Source organism: Spermophilus citellus (genome assembly GCF_964194105.1).
Source record: "Spermophilus citellus genome assembly, chromosome: 1".
In the NCBI taxonomy this organism is placed as follows: Eukaryota; Metazoa; Chordata; class Mammalia; order Rodentia; family Sciuridae; genus Spermophilus; species Spermophilus citellus.
Genome location: NC_138182.1, coordinates 240,715,548 through 240,733,523, shown reverse-complemented (window position 1 = coordinate 240,733,523; position 17,976 = coordinate 240,715,548). Strand labels below are relative to the sequence as shown.

Genomic DNA, 17,976 nt, shown 5'->3' with positions numbered 1-17,976 from the left:
TCATGTGTCTTAATTAGATTAGTGAGAAATATCCCTGAAATATGTTTGTAAATGGGAAAACCCTATACAGATATCAAAATTTGAGCCATGTGATATGCAAATATTTATGGAAAGGCAATGTCATTACTTTCTTCTATAGAATTTGAAGGTAGAATATTGTTACTGAAACAATGGAAATAGAAAAGCAAAGAATGCCTTTAAATCAGTATATTTGTTAATTTTATTCTTTATGCGCACAAAAATACACATTATTTTTTCTCCATCTCATGCATGCAACTCTTTCAAGGAAATGCTTAAAATAAATGCCATCATCACTTTCTGTTAGAACCTGGCCATATTGTAGCATCAATAAAAAACTACTGAATGAATAGAAGCAATCTCTTATATACCTTATTATATAAGCTCAAATTTTGTGACACCTATATTACAAGAAAAGAGAGAGAATAATTTCAAGATTATTTGTATTTCATGTTTTGAAATTTGTAAAATAATGGTAACTAAACCTGACTTTTTCAGAAGATGAACTAAGAGGAAGAGTGTAAAATATCATTAGAAATTTGTTGTGAAATCCCTTTAAAAATATGACTGTGCCATCGAAACTTAATTAAGGTTTTAAAGAAAGTTAATATGGATGAAATTTTACGGTATTTGGTAGGAAAAAAAGAGAGAAAAAAAGTAAAGAAGAAGTAACGCAAACCACTGGGTTCTTGAAGATGACATGTAATAGACATCCAAAGGCACTGTTTGGTTTTGGGACCTCCCAGAGGAATGATGCAGACAGATGCAGAAAGTGGGCCAATGGAATAGAAGATGGATTTACAGAACTAGAATTAAGATGGTAAAGCAAAACTTTGGGCTCCTAAGAATAAATTATTCTGAAGAGCAGAATGAAAATTTAAAAAAAAATCTTAAAAAGAGAGACATGATAAACCAGTAGGTGTCTTTTGTGGGATGTTAACTGTGCAAAAGAGTAAAGCAGGCTTTGGTGTTTGGAAAGGAATGGGAGTTGTGCAGGTGGATGAGATATTAGAATAGAAACTCTGCTGGGAAAACATTGTCCAGCTGAGCTCTTAAGGCTTTTGGCTTTGTGTGCATAGGTACAGAGTGAGAGTGCAGATGTTTGCTTTTTTGTTTGTTAATTGAGTAAACATGTGTGTGTGTCTATACACACAAATATGTATTTTCTCTAAGAGAGAATTTGAAGGTAGAATATTGAATTTGAAGGTAGAATATAGCTACTCTATAATCTTAGTGAGTTCACCATATATAAAGATAAATAAATATAACAAGTGTGTATATTTTTGAATGGAAAAAAAGCATAACAAATGGTAAATCTGTAATTAAAAACTTATTATCACCTCAGGACAAATTATTTGAAAGCCACAGAGATACACCCAAGAAATTATATTATGAAATCAGAAGTAATATTAACAAGTGGAGCGGTTTCTGTAGTGTGCAGTTACATCTAGGAATCATTAACATAAAAAGAGAAATTTATTTTTTATACAAAAATCATTCTGACCCTAACATGGCTCTACGTATTCATGAAAATAACTCATACAATTTGAAATAGTAGGAGAGTTGTAGGATAATTGAATATGACAATCTCTGACATGTGCAGGGTGTCAACATTATTAGTTCCCAAATGAACTAATTATTGCCAATAGGGGTCAGAATTTGAAAATAAGTCTCCCAGCAATTTAGGCAATAAGGAAAATAGATTACTTAAATACTATTGTTTTAGTATCAGATCTTTTCACTTAAGAAACATATAAATCATCAAATGAGAAAAATTCCCTAATTTTATGAATTCTGATTACTCATTTCAGAGATTTACATTAGCTATGGAATTTTAAAAAGAATTCTAAGGATTCCCCAGTATTTTTGTTTCACAAGAAAGGACCTTACAAATATATTTGCATATGCAAATATTTTTTCAATAAACTCGAAGAGTTACTGCATGTATTCTTTTATAAGGAATGACAAATATTATAAGAAACAAATTTACATCTATAATATATTAAAACTCATGGAAATTCTACTGGAGGTACTATTCTTGATTCCAGCCCACCATAAAGTACTAGTATAAAAACAGCAAACAAGTACCCACTTACATAAACACAATCTGAATTTCTTTAGCAAATAATCTGAGTATATAGATATACATTTGGCCACTCATATAATGCATAGCAGATTTTGCTTGCCTGTTAATCCTGTCCCTGATCAGGGGCTCTTAATCATTGCTTTTATTTTCCTTTTCTGAAACCTGATGATTTATATTTTAGAGATGAGCTTAGTTGTTTATTTAAATCACTAAGACAAACAAAATAAGATTAACCTCTGAAATAACCATACAAATATTCTATAAATAGCTACTTAAGACCAGAAGATACTTTCTTGGGAAATTTTCCTTAAGGATTATATACTTACGAGCATATGAAACAAGTATTGGGGAAATAGAATAAATGAGAGTGAATATACATTTCATTATGGTGAAAATATTAAAATTACCCAAAATATAACTAGTAGAGAATATTATTATGACAAAACAAAACAAGAGAGATGATTTAATGATAAGTGATCTGATACAGATTTAGCCATATAGTTTGCTATTCAGGTGGTTTCATATGTTTAAAGAAACATAGCATTATTAATTCCTAAATATCTATGCCAACAGCCAAAGTATTACTTGCAAAGACAAGCACAGACTGTCAACTTCCAGCCTGCCTGCAGCAAGCAAAAAAAAAAAAGACAGAACCAGAAATCAAATCAGACTGCGAAAAATGACAAGTCTTCTTTTTCAAAATTCCCACTATATTTGCCAGTGTCTTTCCTACTTTAAAAATTATCACCAGATAAATGGCTACAGTCCACATGGAGTCAACAACAACAACAACAAAATGTGTACACCTCTTTGGATACAGCAGACAAGATACAAAGCAAAATAGAGAATAAAACAGAATACTGTCTTCTTTCTCACAAAACCTTAACATCTCACACCGCGCATCAATTACTCACAACATATTCATATATTATGTCTTAAAAGGGAAAGAGGGAGAATCATGAGAAAAAAAGGCACATTACCAAACTGCTTCTGTTGTCCTTAGTGAACTTGTTGACCTGGATCTTGGCTTCATAATAATGCTCATTTTGGGGAAGGAAAAAGAAAAAAAAAATCTTTTCAAATATTCTAATTAATACATTTCAGCTGTCTTTCTTCAAAGATGATTTTAAATATATTCCATTTCCAAGAGAGGCTGCTTGAAGCAATTCACTTTTCTGGGAATCCACCTCTTGCCCTCAGTCCAGCTCATCCGGGAGGTTCTCAGCAGCAGGAGTGCGTTCCTCTTTCATACTGAATTTACTCCAGTACTAGGCTGTTCAGAAGTGACAGTTTCTTCTCTGTCTTGCATTGCCAAGAGAGGAACTGAATTTTGAATCTATTCTTCATCTGGGTCACAGGGGAAACCAGCATAGTGAAAGTGTCACTTGATCTCTTTTTAGCAATTCCATAATAACAGGTTAAAGGTTTCCAGCACTGAAACTACCCAGGTAGAGGGGAAAGGAAAAGAAAATGACGGGGAGGACTGGAACACGGAGAGCTGTCAGGGAAGTTTCATTTCAGGGCAAGCACAGGAAAGCAGTCTTCTAGGTGGAGCAAAGAAATTAGGGAAGGAACAAAGATCTCCAGCGTGGATTGGGTGGGCTGGTTTACCTGCCAACGTTATCTCCAGTGTGTCCCCTGTTAAAGAATCTGACTCCAAGCCTTTGTGAATGAGAACTATCACTCAATCTCTCCGGGGGGAGAAACTATTCCTCAAGGGCCAAATGACGTCTGTAAGAAAGCAGTTCAAAACATCGCAGGGAAGTGAGAAAGGAAAAAAAAAAAAAAAAGCAGTGCTCAGTCTGGCCTGGTCAATTGCTGAAACTTACAAAGAAAGGGGCAGACCAGCTCCAGTCCAGAACTATAAACCAGCCAAGCAGACAGGAGACCTCTCAAAACTTGTAAAACTGTTTCCTCCTCTAGAAAATGAGTTGTCTGTGTTATATGGGTAAAATCCATGAGCACCTTTATGAGGAACACACCCCTTTCCATTGAGTTTTTTATTCATTAAAAAAAAAGAAGATATTTTCTCAAAGTACCAAATTGAAACACTGAAAACTAAAATTCTCATCAGGAGCAAAGTTGAGAGGACTTGAGGACTTAGCAGTTCATTTTAATCAAATTTTAATCAAATGCTTCAAATTTTGGGGTTGGTTGTAGAGATAAAAACTGATTCTTTTTTAATATTTTTATTTTTTTAAGTCATAGTTGGTCACAATACCTTTATTTTTTATTTATTTTTATGTGGTGCTGAGGATCAAACCCAGGGCCTTACATGTGCTAGGCGCACGCTGTACTGCTGAGCCACAAACCCAGCCCTGAAAACTGATTCTCAAAAATTCAGCTAAGTGTAATAGGCATCCTTCCATCAGGAGGTGCTGAAATGTTCAAGCTGAAAAATCCAAATGTATTCTTGCTGGACAAGTGGCTGCACGTACCGAGGCTGTTCCCTTTCACAATGGTTTTTAAACCTTATTTCTTTAAATGATGCAAATTTCATTGATTCGTATACACAAAGACTCTGAGTTTGCTAATTCTGAACAGCTCTTCAGTAAACAATAAAGCTTTACATCATGTTAGCATCTCATTTTCCAGACCAATACCTGCCCCCACATCCTACATCTGAAATAAAAGCGGTTCTATTAGAGTACATATAATCTAAGTTGATTCCAATCCCTCCTAACAAGAAATATTTGGCTATCCTGTCTGCCCCTCTGACATTTGTACAAAGCATAGATATTCCTCTGTGTGTGCCAACTTCAATTATTTTGAATGTGAATTATCAACTGAAAAATAATTTAAGCATTCTGATTCTTTCAATGACATTAGTTAGTGTGTTGGTTCTCTAGTCTGACGTGAACTTGGTATTTATTTAGCATTTGCAGACAGGATGTTGGACTGTAGTGGTGACCCACCCAAACAACTTGGAAAATTAATGTAGTAAGGCATCCGCCAGAGGCTCCAGCTGCTTATTAAAACAAACCCTCTACTTTTCCCCTGGTCACACTTCAAGGTGAATTTGTGATTTAGTCTTCTTTTGAGTTTCAGGCTTCTCGAGGTAAATGCCAATAAATTGATTCCCACATAGTTATCTCTTTAAGTTTTTCTGTTTTCCTATGATTGCCCAAGGACATTCGCACCTTCTTAGTTCTGACCCACATTTAGAATCTTGCTGTCTCGTTAAGGAAGTTTAATTTATCACATATTTTTACAAATTCCAAAGAAGGTTTCGGAAGTATTCATTCGGGAGAGAAGAACTTAAGAGAGATTTGACTTTTTTCTCCTTAGAATTTTAATGTGGTAAAAGAAAGAAAATGTGCAAGCACATAAAACAAAGCAACTTCTTTTTATCTGTGACACTGTTCTCTCCCACGGAAGATCTGCCAACTGTCTTTTGTTGCCTTATCAGAAGGAAAATGACAATGATCACAGAGTACCATGTCTGAATGTCATGTTAAGCTCTCCAGAAATAATTGGCCCTGTGTTCCCCGTCTCCCCCCACCCACCCAGGCACTCTGTCCCAGTGAGATTACTTGCTAATGGCCACTCCCTTCTTTGTCACTCACACTGGAGGGCCTGGTGCGGCTCTATGAACCATTCTTCACTAACTTGCTCAAAGCTCCCAGCAGTCCCAGAGTCCTCTGAAAACCCTAACACACTTATTGGGCATCTCCTGAGTAACAGTCCCACAATGAATAATAGATCCTCCCCATCCCCAAAGAAAACAAATTCAAGTGGCGAATCAGACAACATATACAACGAACCAGAATACACGCAGTATTGGGATTAGTACATCAAGATTGCTATCAAAGAGAAAGAGTGACATGTAGCATCATTAGGCTGTTGAGATTTCAACTTTTCACTTTGCTTCAACCCCTAATCTTTTAAGGTAGTGACAGGTTAAAACAACAACAACAACTAATAGTACTTATTCAATATTACTGTATGGTATCCATTGTAAGACGAGCATTCACACAATCATTTCTAAAATACTGGTTTTGAATGTGGATGTCCTGTAGCTTTCTTTCTGAAAAGCTTCTCGAAATGGAGAAGACATGACACTACCCGCCATAGGCCTGCAATGTTGTCCAGGTGGAGGAGGATGTCAGAACCTGGGGAAACCAGGCTTTAAGAAGCATCCCTCTTTGTTAGTAAGGCTTTGGAAAATGTGCCCATGATCAAAACTCCCATTATTTCCCATAATTCCCTTAATATACTTAAGTGTAGGCTGCTTTCTGTTTCTCTGTTGTCTGCTGTCATCATATTTTGTTGATCTATACCACAAATGTGTGAGCTCACTGGGTCATTCATATATATATATATATATATATATATATATATATATATATATATATTGCTGAGTAAAGCTACCACATGATATGATGTTTCTTAAACTTCAATCATTTTGACATCACCTACTTTTGCCATTCCTTGATATTTTGCTTCATTTACTTGCTTTTTAAACCACTTAAAACTAAATTTAGAAAGTAACTTTATATTTACTGTGTATGAGTTTAATATACTGATTGTATTTTTTTTACAAAATACAAATGTATTTTTAAAGTATCAGTTGTTCAAATATCACCCAAAACCTCTCTCATACAACTACTCATGCCCCAAATTCAAGTGGCAACTGTCACATGGAAAACATCTACTACACACAGGTAGATGTATATTGTGAAGTGTGATTTACCTTTCTCTTACCATGCTATGAGGAGCATAACCTGTGGAATCATTGGGATTTATCAAGAACCATGAATTAAACATGAAAGCTGAAATCATCTGAATGAGGTATTACTACTATACAATCCAGGTTTCCTCAGGTACTATCACTTTGAAACATTCCTCTACTTTCAATCTCTGTCCTCTAAGTAAACTCCTAGTTTCAAGATTATAACAGGCATTCTATACTTTCCTGATCTGCCCTGAATAGATTTCATAGAACCATATTATAAAATAGCTACATATCCAGGCCTGCAAAATGCACTTGTATTTAAAGTTGCAGATTTGTTAAATTAGCTTTTTAGAAAAATGATCACAGAGGCACAATTTTACAGTTTCCTGTTATTCTACAGTACACACTAACATGAATGATAACAAGTCACTTTGAACTCTTGTAGCATTTCCTCCTTATTGAGAAGAGTTGTGGTATTTTCCTTATGTGGAGTAGAGTTTCCTGGCCATCACTTTTATCTTACTGTACCCCTGTTTATACAATAGGATTCGAATGATTTTCCCATTGGCAAGAACCTTATAAATGACTAAATTCCTATGAAGTCCTTTAGCATTTCTTATCTCTTTCATAAAATTTCAGGTCAGTATAATAATCCGTATTATTTATTAGTATGGCATATTACACACATGCACATGTATGTATGTATAGTATGCCATAGTATGTACTTTTAGGTTTCAGGTTGTATACATTCATCCCAACATCCCTTCAAGATAAATGTACTAACACTAATTTCACAGATAAGCAGAGTCAGTAATTATTTATTCAAAATATTTGTACCTAGTTATTATATATCTCCCCAAATTTTGCTCTTCAAGATAGATGTGAGTGTGAGTGTGAGTATGTGTGTGTGTGTGTGTGTGAGAGAGAGAGAGAGAGAGAGAGAGAGAGAGAGAGAGAGAGAGAGAACGGGATAGAGGTAACAGCTACAATTTTTAGATTTTCAATATGAAATTAACAATGTCACTATATTTCTTTATTATTTTTAGGCATAAACACCATATTAAGCATGCTTGTGACAATATTGTGAGTCTGTTAGCCATTAAATGATATGAGGTCTTTAACCAAACTCATAGCATGAGTAAAAGTGGCTTTCTGTTACTTGTAGAACAGATTGCATTTTGACTGTCTTTTATAGTAATGCTGAGTAATAAATGATCATTTCAAAATGTAACCATAGGTGAGAACTGACAACGTATAGATTTCAATATTTGTCAACAAATTTCATTGTCTATTAAAAGATACAGAAAGCTAGTTATACAGAATTAGAACCATTTCTGTTTGGGACCAATAAAGATGACATAAAATACATTATGTGATTGCCTTTCACAACTGTGTACTTATTCAATGTTGGATTTCAAGAAAAAAGAAGGAATGAATTAAATGAATTTAAAATGTTTTAAGTGCTGCTGAGTTTTCTTTACATTATGCTTCCCTTTTTCTTCTTTTATTCTTCATGTTCATCTTTATCATAAATTTAAATGCATATATATAAAACATAATATATATATATATATATAATATATATATATATATATATATATCTCATAAAACATACATTTTAACCCTTTCTAAATGTATTGTTCAGGGGCATTATATACCTTCACACCTTCTGCCATCATTGAACTGTCCATCTCCAGAACTTCCCTAACTGAAACCTTGGACCTATTGGATAACTACTCCCTATTCTCCTTTATTCCCAGCCTCTGAAAACCATAATTCTTTCATTATTACTTTATATTTCTATGAATTTGACTACTCTAGATGCCTCCCATAAGTGGACCCATAAATATTAAGTATGGATTTAGAATATCATAGGCACTCTTGGGCTAGCACGTGCATGCGCATTCTCTCTCTCTCTCTCTCTCTCTCTCTCTCTCTCTCTCTCTCTCAGCAGGGATTGAACCCAGTGGTGCTAAATCACTGAGTACATACCCAACACTTTTTATTTTTTATTTTGGGAAGGGATCTCATTCAGCTGCTGAGGACCTCATTAAGTTGCTAAAGCTGGCCCAGGAGATTGTGATCCTCCTGTCTCAGCCTCCTGAGCATCTGGGATTATAGTCATGCATCACCACTTGACTTTGAAGAACAAAAATTATCTTTGCATTGATCAACATCTGGTATTTTTATAAAAATCATCCTTTGAGGTTTTCTAGCTTGTTTAAATGCATACAAATATTATCAGTGCATAGCCAATCATATTATTGATAATATTAAAACTTAAGTTCCTATTTCAAATTCATAATAGACCCCCATGTTTAATCAAGTGGCTCCTAACTCTAGATACCTATGTCAGAAGACAAATAAAAATTAACTTATACTAACATAGTAATCAGAGTAATTTTTAAAAGATTTTTCAAAAGAAATAAGACCACTAGACAGATCATACTACCAAATGAAATGCTTGTTTATGAGATATATTGATGTTTTCATTAAAATAGGATTTGAAAAATAACATGACAGAAATGCACAAGAAAAAATCTCAATAATTATTTAACCCCTGATATAACAAGTAATGAAGAAATTTATATTTTAGAAAGAAGTTTTCATCAGGGCCACAAAATTTACATTCGCACAATAACAATTTCTCCTGCACATGTTAAAACTAATGGTAAAATAACACAGGCAACTCAGGCAATTTCTCCTTAATGACATAATACTAATAAGTTTTCTTTGATAAAACAGATCTGTTTTGGGGGACAATACCTAATCATCTGGAAAGGTGTGTAAGATGCAGATAAGAAGTAGCTTTGAGAATGAGACTGTGTGCGTGCAAATCTGAACTCCACTAAGCACTAGTTTGATCTCAAACAAGTTACTTAACCTTCTCTAAATCTCAGTTTCCTCAGCTATAAAGCAGAGATAAAATAGGATTTTATGAGGATTAAAAAACACATAAAACCTTAACAAAGTATCTGGCACATAAATAAGAGCTCAATAAAAAACAATACCTGCTATTTAAAGTAAGTTTTAAAAGGGAAATCAAAGAACTATGGGAGAGAACAACAATAAAACTTGAAAGCATATGTTACTTTTTGGTACTAATACTATATTAGAGTTTGATTTAAAATAATTGCTTTATGTTTTTGTCTTGGCTTAGATTCTAACTTCTGTGATTCCCTTTATATAATAGATTATATATAGTTTTCTTGCCTCCCTTCTTACAAATCTAAAGTTCATTCTTACACACTAAAGTTCTAAATTGTCTTAAGATATCTTTCAAAGACACAAAGCTTAATTTGCTAAATTAATTGATTGATTAAAATTCTTGAATATTCCTTACAGTATCAAGTACAGCCTTATTTGTGGATTAAATAAAAACTTACATCTCTCATTCAATCTTTCATTTAGCCTTGTTCTTGATAACTGGAGTTCCCTCCCCTATAATGACAGCCATACAAGCTTACATGGCTTGTCCCAAATCCACTCAAGCTATTTCCATCTGGGAATTCCTTCACCTTTTTCTCCCTTTTTTGATGAGTATGCATCTTACTCTGCCTGAAAGATCTAACATAAGCAGCATTAAAGTCCAACTAACTCCAAGACAAACTAAGAAGATCATTTTCCTTGGCTTGATTAGTTCTGTGAACAATTTGGGTTAATTTGCTTTATTATCATTATTTACTTGGTGTAATGTATTTGTAGTTTATGGTTGCACAGAGGAAATCATAGGGGCATTAAAATCTCAGCCACTGTTCAGCCACTGATTTTGACTGTGAGACCTTCAAAAACACTTTATCCCTTTCAGGTTCAGTACCCTTTTCTATAAAATGAGGACATTACACACTCTTATCATCCTTCCAGGGTTCCTCTGGGATTAAATAAGAAAGCATGGTGCCCAGCCCACAATCCCACACTCTATCATTTTTGGATCTTTGCATATGTTTCTCTGGCAAGGTTATTCTTCTTCCTTTTACTTCTCTTTTCCAGGAATTAATTCAGGTGTCTACTCCCCTAGACATGTTTTTGGTTTTTGTATTTTTTTTCAGTCTGAATTAGGTGCTTGGCCATGCAAACCTTTAAATACTAGTGCTACCTCCTCTGAAAGTCCTTAGCAGCATCATTATCATGATCCTTTCTACATCTGGCCAATTAACTACTAACTGGAAACTCCAAGGATGAAAGAAGTGTTTTACCAAAATTGTATTCCTAGGATCTGGCCCCAGTAGACATTTGAACTTCTGTAATGTTGTGAGTTCCTTGAAAACATGGAATGGGGCTTATTCATCTTAGTATTGAGAGTACCTAACACAATATCTGGCTCACAGGTTGTTTGCTTAACAGAAAAAATCCTTGGTCAACAGTGGCAGATAAGCCTTTTATAGATTTTCTTCCTGTGCCCTTTTGTGGCATTTTCCTCACAGCTGGAATTAGATTTCAAAAATTGAGTCTTGCTTTTTTTTTTTTTGTCTTTCTTTTCATAAACTTCTATCCCTGAACATTACTTTAGCCACCTTCTTTGACAAAACAGATTTCCTATAATCTCAATATCTCTCTCTCTCTCTCTCTCTCTCTCTCTCTCTCTCTCTCTCTCTCTCTCTCTCTCTCAGAATATATATATAAATGCTCTCAAAGACACAGAAACTGGGGAAAAGAAACGCACTGGGAGAAATCTTATGCAGGCATTGAGCAGACCCAGCATCATTATTAAGAAGGGAAAATTCTTTCATAAGTATATGAGAAAAAAATCAGCCTTCATCTGGAGAAGTTATTATGCAATGTGATCTTTAACCCAGATACAACATTTGAATTCTAATAGGGAACTTTTGAAAGCTCAATTCAAAGGAAAATGACTTTTCCAAGAAAAGTTTCCCCATTTCTTGCTTGTGGAATGTTGAAAAATCTCCCTGTCAGGTACCTATGGACTTATGAATGGCTCTTTTCTGGATGGGAAGCCTACATGTGGCCAATGCTCTCTGAATCTATTAAAAGCCACTAAACATTTTTATTTTTACATCAACCACATGAAGACATTGTACACACATTTATTACATAAGGGTGCTTCCCCACAGAGGTGAATGGAAGGACCAGGTCAGAACTTAGGTCTGCTGGCTCCAGAGGAGGTCATCTGAAGATGTTAGAATTCTCACTGCCCTGTGCTCTCCAGGCACTGGGTAAGATGCTCTGTACTCTCATTTAACATTTAAATGCCCATGAGCTAGTAATATTATTTCTTCCACCAAGAGGTCAAGGAAACTGAGGTCTAGAGGAGGTTGAACAGCATGCTCCAGGTCTTCAATTGACATTCAAACTCCGTTTACATCTCAAAGCTAAACATCCCCCAGGGAAACCAGGGCCTCAAGAATCAAACAAATAGCATTGCATGTAGCATCTCAACCAAAGACTATTTTTATAAAACTTGAAATTCCTACCAAAGGTAGTTCATAATTATCAAACAGATACAGAAATTAGTATACTATCTGGAAATTTTAAATACTAAATTGCAATTCAGCAAGTATTAGATAAAAATGGTAGGAAAAATAAAATAAAATAATGTCTTATTTGTTAGGATGATGTGACACTTAAGTAATTAAAAATAATAATCATTTTTCATTCTAGGAATTAAGACTTTCAAATATTTCAAGTAGTTTCATATGGGACAGCAAATGTATATGTAAATGTCGTATTCAAGAATAAATTTTGAGAAAATCTATTTGCATTTTATTATGGTGATTTTTCTCTCAAAATGACTAAAATTTTCCTTTCTTTTTCTAAAATAATTTCTATGTGTATATCATATGTGTACTTAATTTTTATTTTTTTTTTATAGAATGGATTAACAAATCGAAAAGCCAAGTTGGATACTATTTAACCTGACCTTGTATATCCGTCTGTACTCTTCTGAAGAGAAAATTAGGCTGTTCATTCCAGGCATGCAGTGAACTCTAAAAAAATAGTCACAAACAACATAGAACTCTGATTTTCAGGGAAACTATTCTAGTGTGTTCTAGTACATTCCCTGTGTGTTTTTATAGAGACTGCATTGTCTGATACTTTTACCAAAAAAAAAAAAAATGAGTCTTAAATATGTCATTTGGCAGAAGCTGCTCTATGGAAAGTTGAAGGCAAATGAGTTGAAAGAGATAATGCCAGAATATTCTATTTTCAGGGCAGAATGTTATTCCATATGGAGGGACAATATGAGAAAACTCTCCTACCTTATTCATGAAATTTCAGCCTTTATTCAGCTGATAGTTCTGCAGTGAGTAGGATGCCTCAATATCCAAGTTACTCCCTCATTGACTTGCAAGTAGTTAATTAACCGTTTTCTTAAGAGTCTCTTTACAGTAACTATAAATTATCATTAAAGTGTAGTGATTTGGGATGTGGTACAGTATCAGGGATGAAATTCAAGAGTGCTTCACCATTAAGCTATATCCCCATTGTTTTTTATTTCTTATTTTGACATAGGGTCTCACTAAATTGCCCAGGTTGGTCTTGAACTTGGGATCCTCCTCCTCAGCCTCCAGAAAGGCAGGGATGATAGGTGTGCACCACCATGCCCAGCCAAACTACAGTGATTTTAAAAAGCAACACACACACACACACACACACACACACACACCCCATAAACTGTTTTCAAAATAGTAACCTTGTCAGTAGTAACTAAGGTAGGACTGTTTTGACACCTTTATTTGCTTCTGTTACAAATTGGATCTGAAATGTCCCCCAATAACTTATGTGTGAAGCCTGGGTCCCCTGTAGCACATGCTCAGAGTAGAGGCTTTTGTGAAGGCTCTAACTTCATCAATGGACTAATCCATTTACAAATTAATGGCTGAATAGATGATTGGGAGGTGGTGGAAACTATAGGAGGTTGGAGATAATTGAGGGAGTTGGCCTTTGTAGGTATGCCCTGAGGGACAAGGTGAGAAGCTTTCCTCTGCCACACCTGCCATGATGATCTGCCTCAAGAAAGTCCTAGAAATAGAGCCAAGTGATTACGGACTGAAACCTCTGAAACTATGAGCCAAAATAAACCTTTCATCCTTATAGTTAATTTTTCTCAGGCATTTTGTTATGGTGAGGAAAAGCTGACTAATATAGTCTCACTATATATTATATCCAACATATTAATATGGACCTGTATTCCATATTATACATTATTATTTTTGCTATAAAAATCTGGAAAAGGTCTTTATTACTTTGCTTTTAAAATTACATGCCTACTCTTAATCTTTTTAAACCAATAACTGGCTCTTTTTTTCCTTTGTAATCATCTGGCATACTTGAGAATACTTGCATAATGAAAAAAAAAAGTAACCCACAAGTTTTTATTCAAATATAGTAAATTTTTATGAATACTCATTTGACAATTATTGAAAATGACATAATGTTATGCTTTGAAACTTAATTAAACTTTATTCTTTATTTTTGCAGTTTTTTTTTTTTTTTTGTATTTTGGAGGCCATAACTTCACTCTTCAGTTTTCAAACATTCTGATTGACCACACAAAGCTCTTGGCTCTAGGTACTGAGGACCATAGTTTCTGCCATGGACAACAGAGCCATGGAGATGGGACCAGTGAGGAATGGGAACTCTGGTAAGAAGTGACTCATGCGAAGGAGACATATTTAATATTTCCAGATAGTGTGTTATTTCCTGTACCACTTTGATAATTATGAGCTACCTTTGATAATGAGGTGAAGTAAGGCATCAAGTATTCACTGTGCAGGGGCTGACTCATGATCCACCTCATAATTGATATACAGAGGATTAAAAACAAAGCTTATATTGTGGTTGCCACTTTTGAAGACCTAAAAGTGCTATTTTTCTTAAGGTTGTCTTTTTATTTTCATAATTGAAATCATGAGATTGCAAAAATAAAAATATCAAGGGTCCAGGATTGGGGAATTGAATAGCCAAATAACATATGATTTTTAATGTTTTGTTAAATTACTCTTAAAAATACTTGACTATTAATTCATCAACCAAAATAGACAGAATCTGAGAAAGCATGAAGTTGCTGCTGGCTCCAAAGGCCAAGACCGCAAGAAGATCATTTTTTTTTTTTTATCTCAGTCCAGGGATATAGTTTTGAACTGGGGTTATATTCCTATTCTAAGTAGAGAATCTGGAAACATACAAAGAGGATTTGAGGCCAAAGTAAGTCATATAGACCAGAATGTAAAACTCTGACTCCAATTCTGTTTCGTTGCTCAGTGGATATGGTCAGTGTTTTTTCTCTGAAATGGACTTTGTTTTCTAAAGTAAATGGAATACATTGTTTTGCAAAATGGCACAGGATATTCAGTGAAGCCTTATTGACCAAATTTATTTTCTTTATTGTTATTATTATCAAATAGATAATATTATAGAAATAGAAAGAATATGGATTTAATAACCAGAGGAGCTTTTGCCCTGTTGTAAGTGGGCTGTGTGCCTGCATAGGTAGACAGTGAGGCCAAATCTCAATGCTTGAGTGACTCCCCTTACCACCGAGGGCAAAATAATGGCTGCAGGTTCATTGCATATTCCATTGGAGGATGGTGACTCATCATTTCATGCTAAGCCCTGAAACAGCATGGAAAGGCCACCACCATGCTCACCTATCCAGAAAATTAAACCTGTATGCAGCCTGCCACCAACTCCTTAGAGATCATTTCTGAAAATCCAGGTCTTCAACTATTGCTCCCCATGACTAGAAACTAAAGAAATGGATAGGAATGTTGTAGTTCACCCTGAGGAACTCCCAGCAGTCTTTGGATGATGTAATATTAATCTTGAGAATCTAAGGTCAAATTTTGGTACCAAGCATGAAGAAAGACTAAGAGGAAGCTGTTTCGGGGGGAGGGGCAGTCAGTCTTAGAACCACTTGAAGAAATGAAGAATACAATCCATTTTGTGTGAGGGAGTATTTTAGCAGGTCCCCTGCATATGTCCATGTGAGCTGTACAGTGCACAGCTTCAGGGGCTGCCATTTACACAAAACATAATGAAAACTGTGCTTTTCAAACTGTACAAAATTATGGGCTTATCTTTCTGTGTCCCAAATGGTGAGACAATTTGACTTTATTTTCCATCTTAGATGTCCAAAGGCTCTAGTTCAATCACTGAGGATAACACCTGGGCTATGCAGAGAAAATGGTATCAGAAAGTGCTTAGGAGCACTGAAGAATTATATTACCAAGGTCTGATTACTTACTTCTCTCTGCCTCAGTCTCTACAGTTATCAAATGGGTGAATTCAGGGTGGTTGGAAGAATTAAGATAGATAATATAGTTGAAATACTTAAAATAATTCAGGACCTCTGACAGTTCACACAGTCAAGAGCTCAAGTGTTTCCATTTTGCTCAATCACTAGGATTTTAAGACAAAAATGATCACCACTGTATGATTATGACTCTGACTCAAGAAAATTTACGGTTCCAGAGGAAATATTTTCTGTGAATTTTAAGACTGAGAACTAGGGACAGTTTAAATAAATGCTCTTGGAGAAAATGAAAAATTGAATTTTGTGACCATCATTAGGAGCTTAAAAGACACTTGTGTTGGCTGGATATTTTCAAATGCAGTCATCAGTAAAAGCTAATGGGAATCCAGGAATCTTTGAATATTGGAAGCAAATGATAGGCATTCTAATTGTGAGCAAGAGCCACCAAATTAAAATTACTCCTGTTTATTTTATTTTATTTTATTTTATTTTATTTTATTTTATTTTATTCCTTTCTTTCAGGTGTCACTGAAAACATGACAAAGAGTTATGGAACCATTTGAAAAATTTTATTGGGAGGATCAAATATTTGTGAAAAGCCAGTTTTTAAGAAAGCTAACCAAGCAGCTTTTGACTACTGACTGATAAAATTGTCTGATGACCTTCATTTTTATTTTAATAAAAGATCAGCTGTGGCTCAGTTTTTCAACCCTAGACCAGTAACCCAGGAAAAACACCGGGGGATCCTGTGGTGAATTGAAATTGTATTGGGTGTTGGCTAAATTCTTTCCCTCAGCCCAAAGCACATTGTGAAGTCAGAGGTGTGACCTTCCCTTACTCCTGTGAGGAGGCTTTTCTTCTGATGTACTCATTCTCATCCCTCCCCAAACCAGTTTCTAGGATATCCAGGTCACTCTCCAGGTGCCCCAGGTGCCTGTTGCCTCTGCTGACCAGTCATTAATTCTGGTGGGGATGAGGCAGGGGTCTCTGCAATCAGTAGTAAGCATTGGCCACAAAGCTACGGTCCATCTGAAAAGTATCTCCTTCAGATTACCTCCTTTGTGTGTCCTGTTTGTATTTTCTCATCAGAGATTTAGCTATTATCATGTCAGTGTAGGGTCTTTCAAAATCTGGGAAGATGGAAGCTCCTTTGTAGAAGGTGCTCTCCCTTCTGTGCTTCTGTCCTCTCCCCCCAACATAGCCTCTCTGTCTCAGAAGCTAGGCAGGTGCTATGAAGGAGTAAAGCAGGCTGAGAGTTAGGAAAAAAACAAAACAGTTTAGAATGATGATGGACAGGAACTCAGTTTTGTCCTCTGAATTAGGGTAATAAGGAATGGCAGGTGTGTGGGGGCTGGGACATATTGAAAATGCAAATCCTCAAAGGAGTCAACTGTTATGTAGTTTGCTCCTTCCCTCAGGAATGAGAGCCCAGCATGGCCAACTTTTCCCATTTGTAAAGGGAAATGTGAAGATATCTATGAGGTCTATTCCATTTTAAATCACAGTGTTAATTCAAAACTATACAAAGTACTGTCTGACCAGCCAATGCTGTGAAAACCAACAAAATAAGTCTGGGGTAGAGTGTTTCTTTTAATCTCTGCTAGGACAGATTGATTTTTATTATTATAAAAATTATTTTTTTATATTTTATTATTCTTTAATAACTCATTTATATGGTGTGACTAATGCATCAGTGACCTAATATTTCATATTTCATATTTTAATAGTAAATAATAATAACTGAAAACAGCAGAATTAATTTCCAATGGTAAGCATTTCAAGCCTTCAGGGAGAAAATTTTTAAATTAGGGAATGGACTATGACAAAATAGCAAGTGCTTTTTTCATCCAAGCATGAAACCAATCCCAGTAGATTTGATTTTTTTAAAATTCCTGGATTGTTACTCTTTAACTAATCATTAGCCAAAATCTCAGTGAGTAATTGAATGAGTAATTTGATTAGGTCAACTGGAGAAGGCAAGAG

General features: G+C 35.1%; 1 protein-coding gene across 7 annotated transcripts in view; it reads right to left on the bottom strand.

Annotated features, from left to right (window-relative positions):
* Positions 1–17,976, bottom strand: part of PDE4D (phosphodiesterase 4D) — a 1,076,913-nt gene that overhangs the window by 257,040 nt on the left and 801,897 nt on the right. Inside the window, exon 1 of one of the 7 annotated variants that reach the window (XM_081288618.1) lies at positions 3,085–3,224. The exons of the other annotated variants lie outside the window; for them this stretch is intronic. Within the exon in view, the coding sequence (XP_081144744.1) occupies positions 3,085–3,149 (65 nt within the window). The 5' untranslated portion in view covers positions 3,150–3,224. Of the gene's footprint in view, positions 1–3,084; positions 3,225–17,976 lie in introns of those variants that run through there. 7 annotated transcript variants of the gene reach the window in all.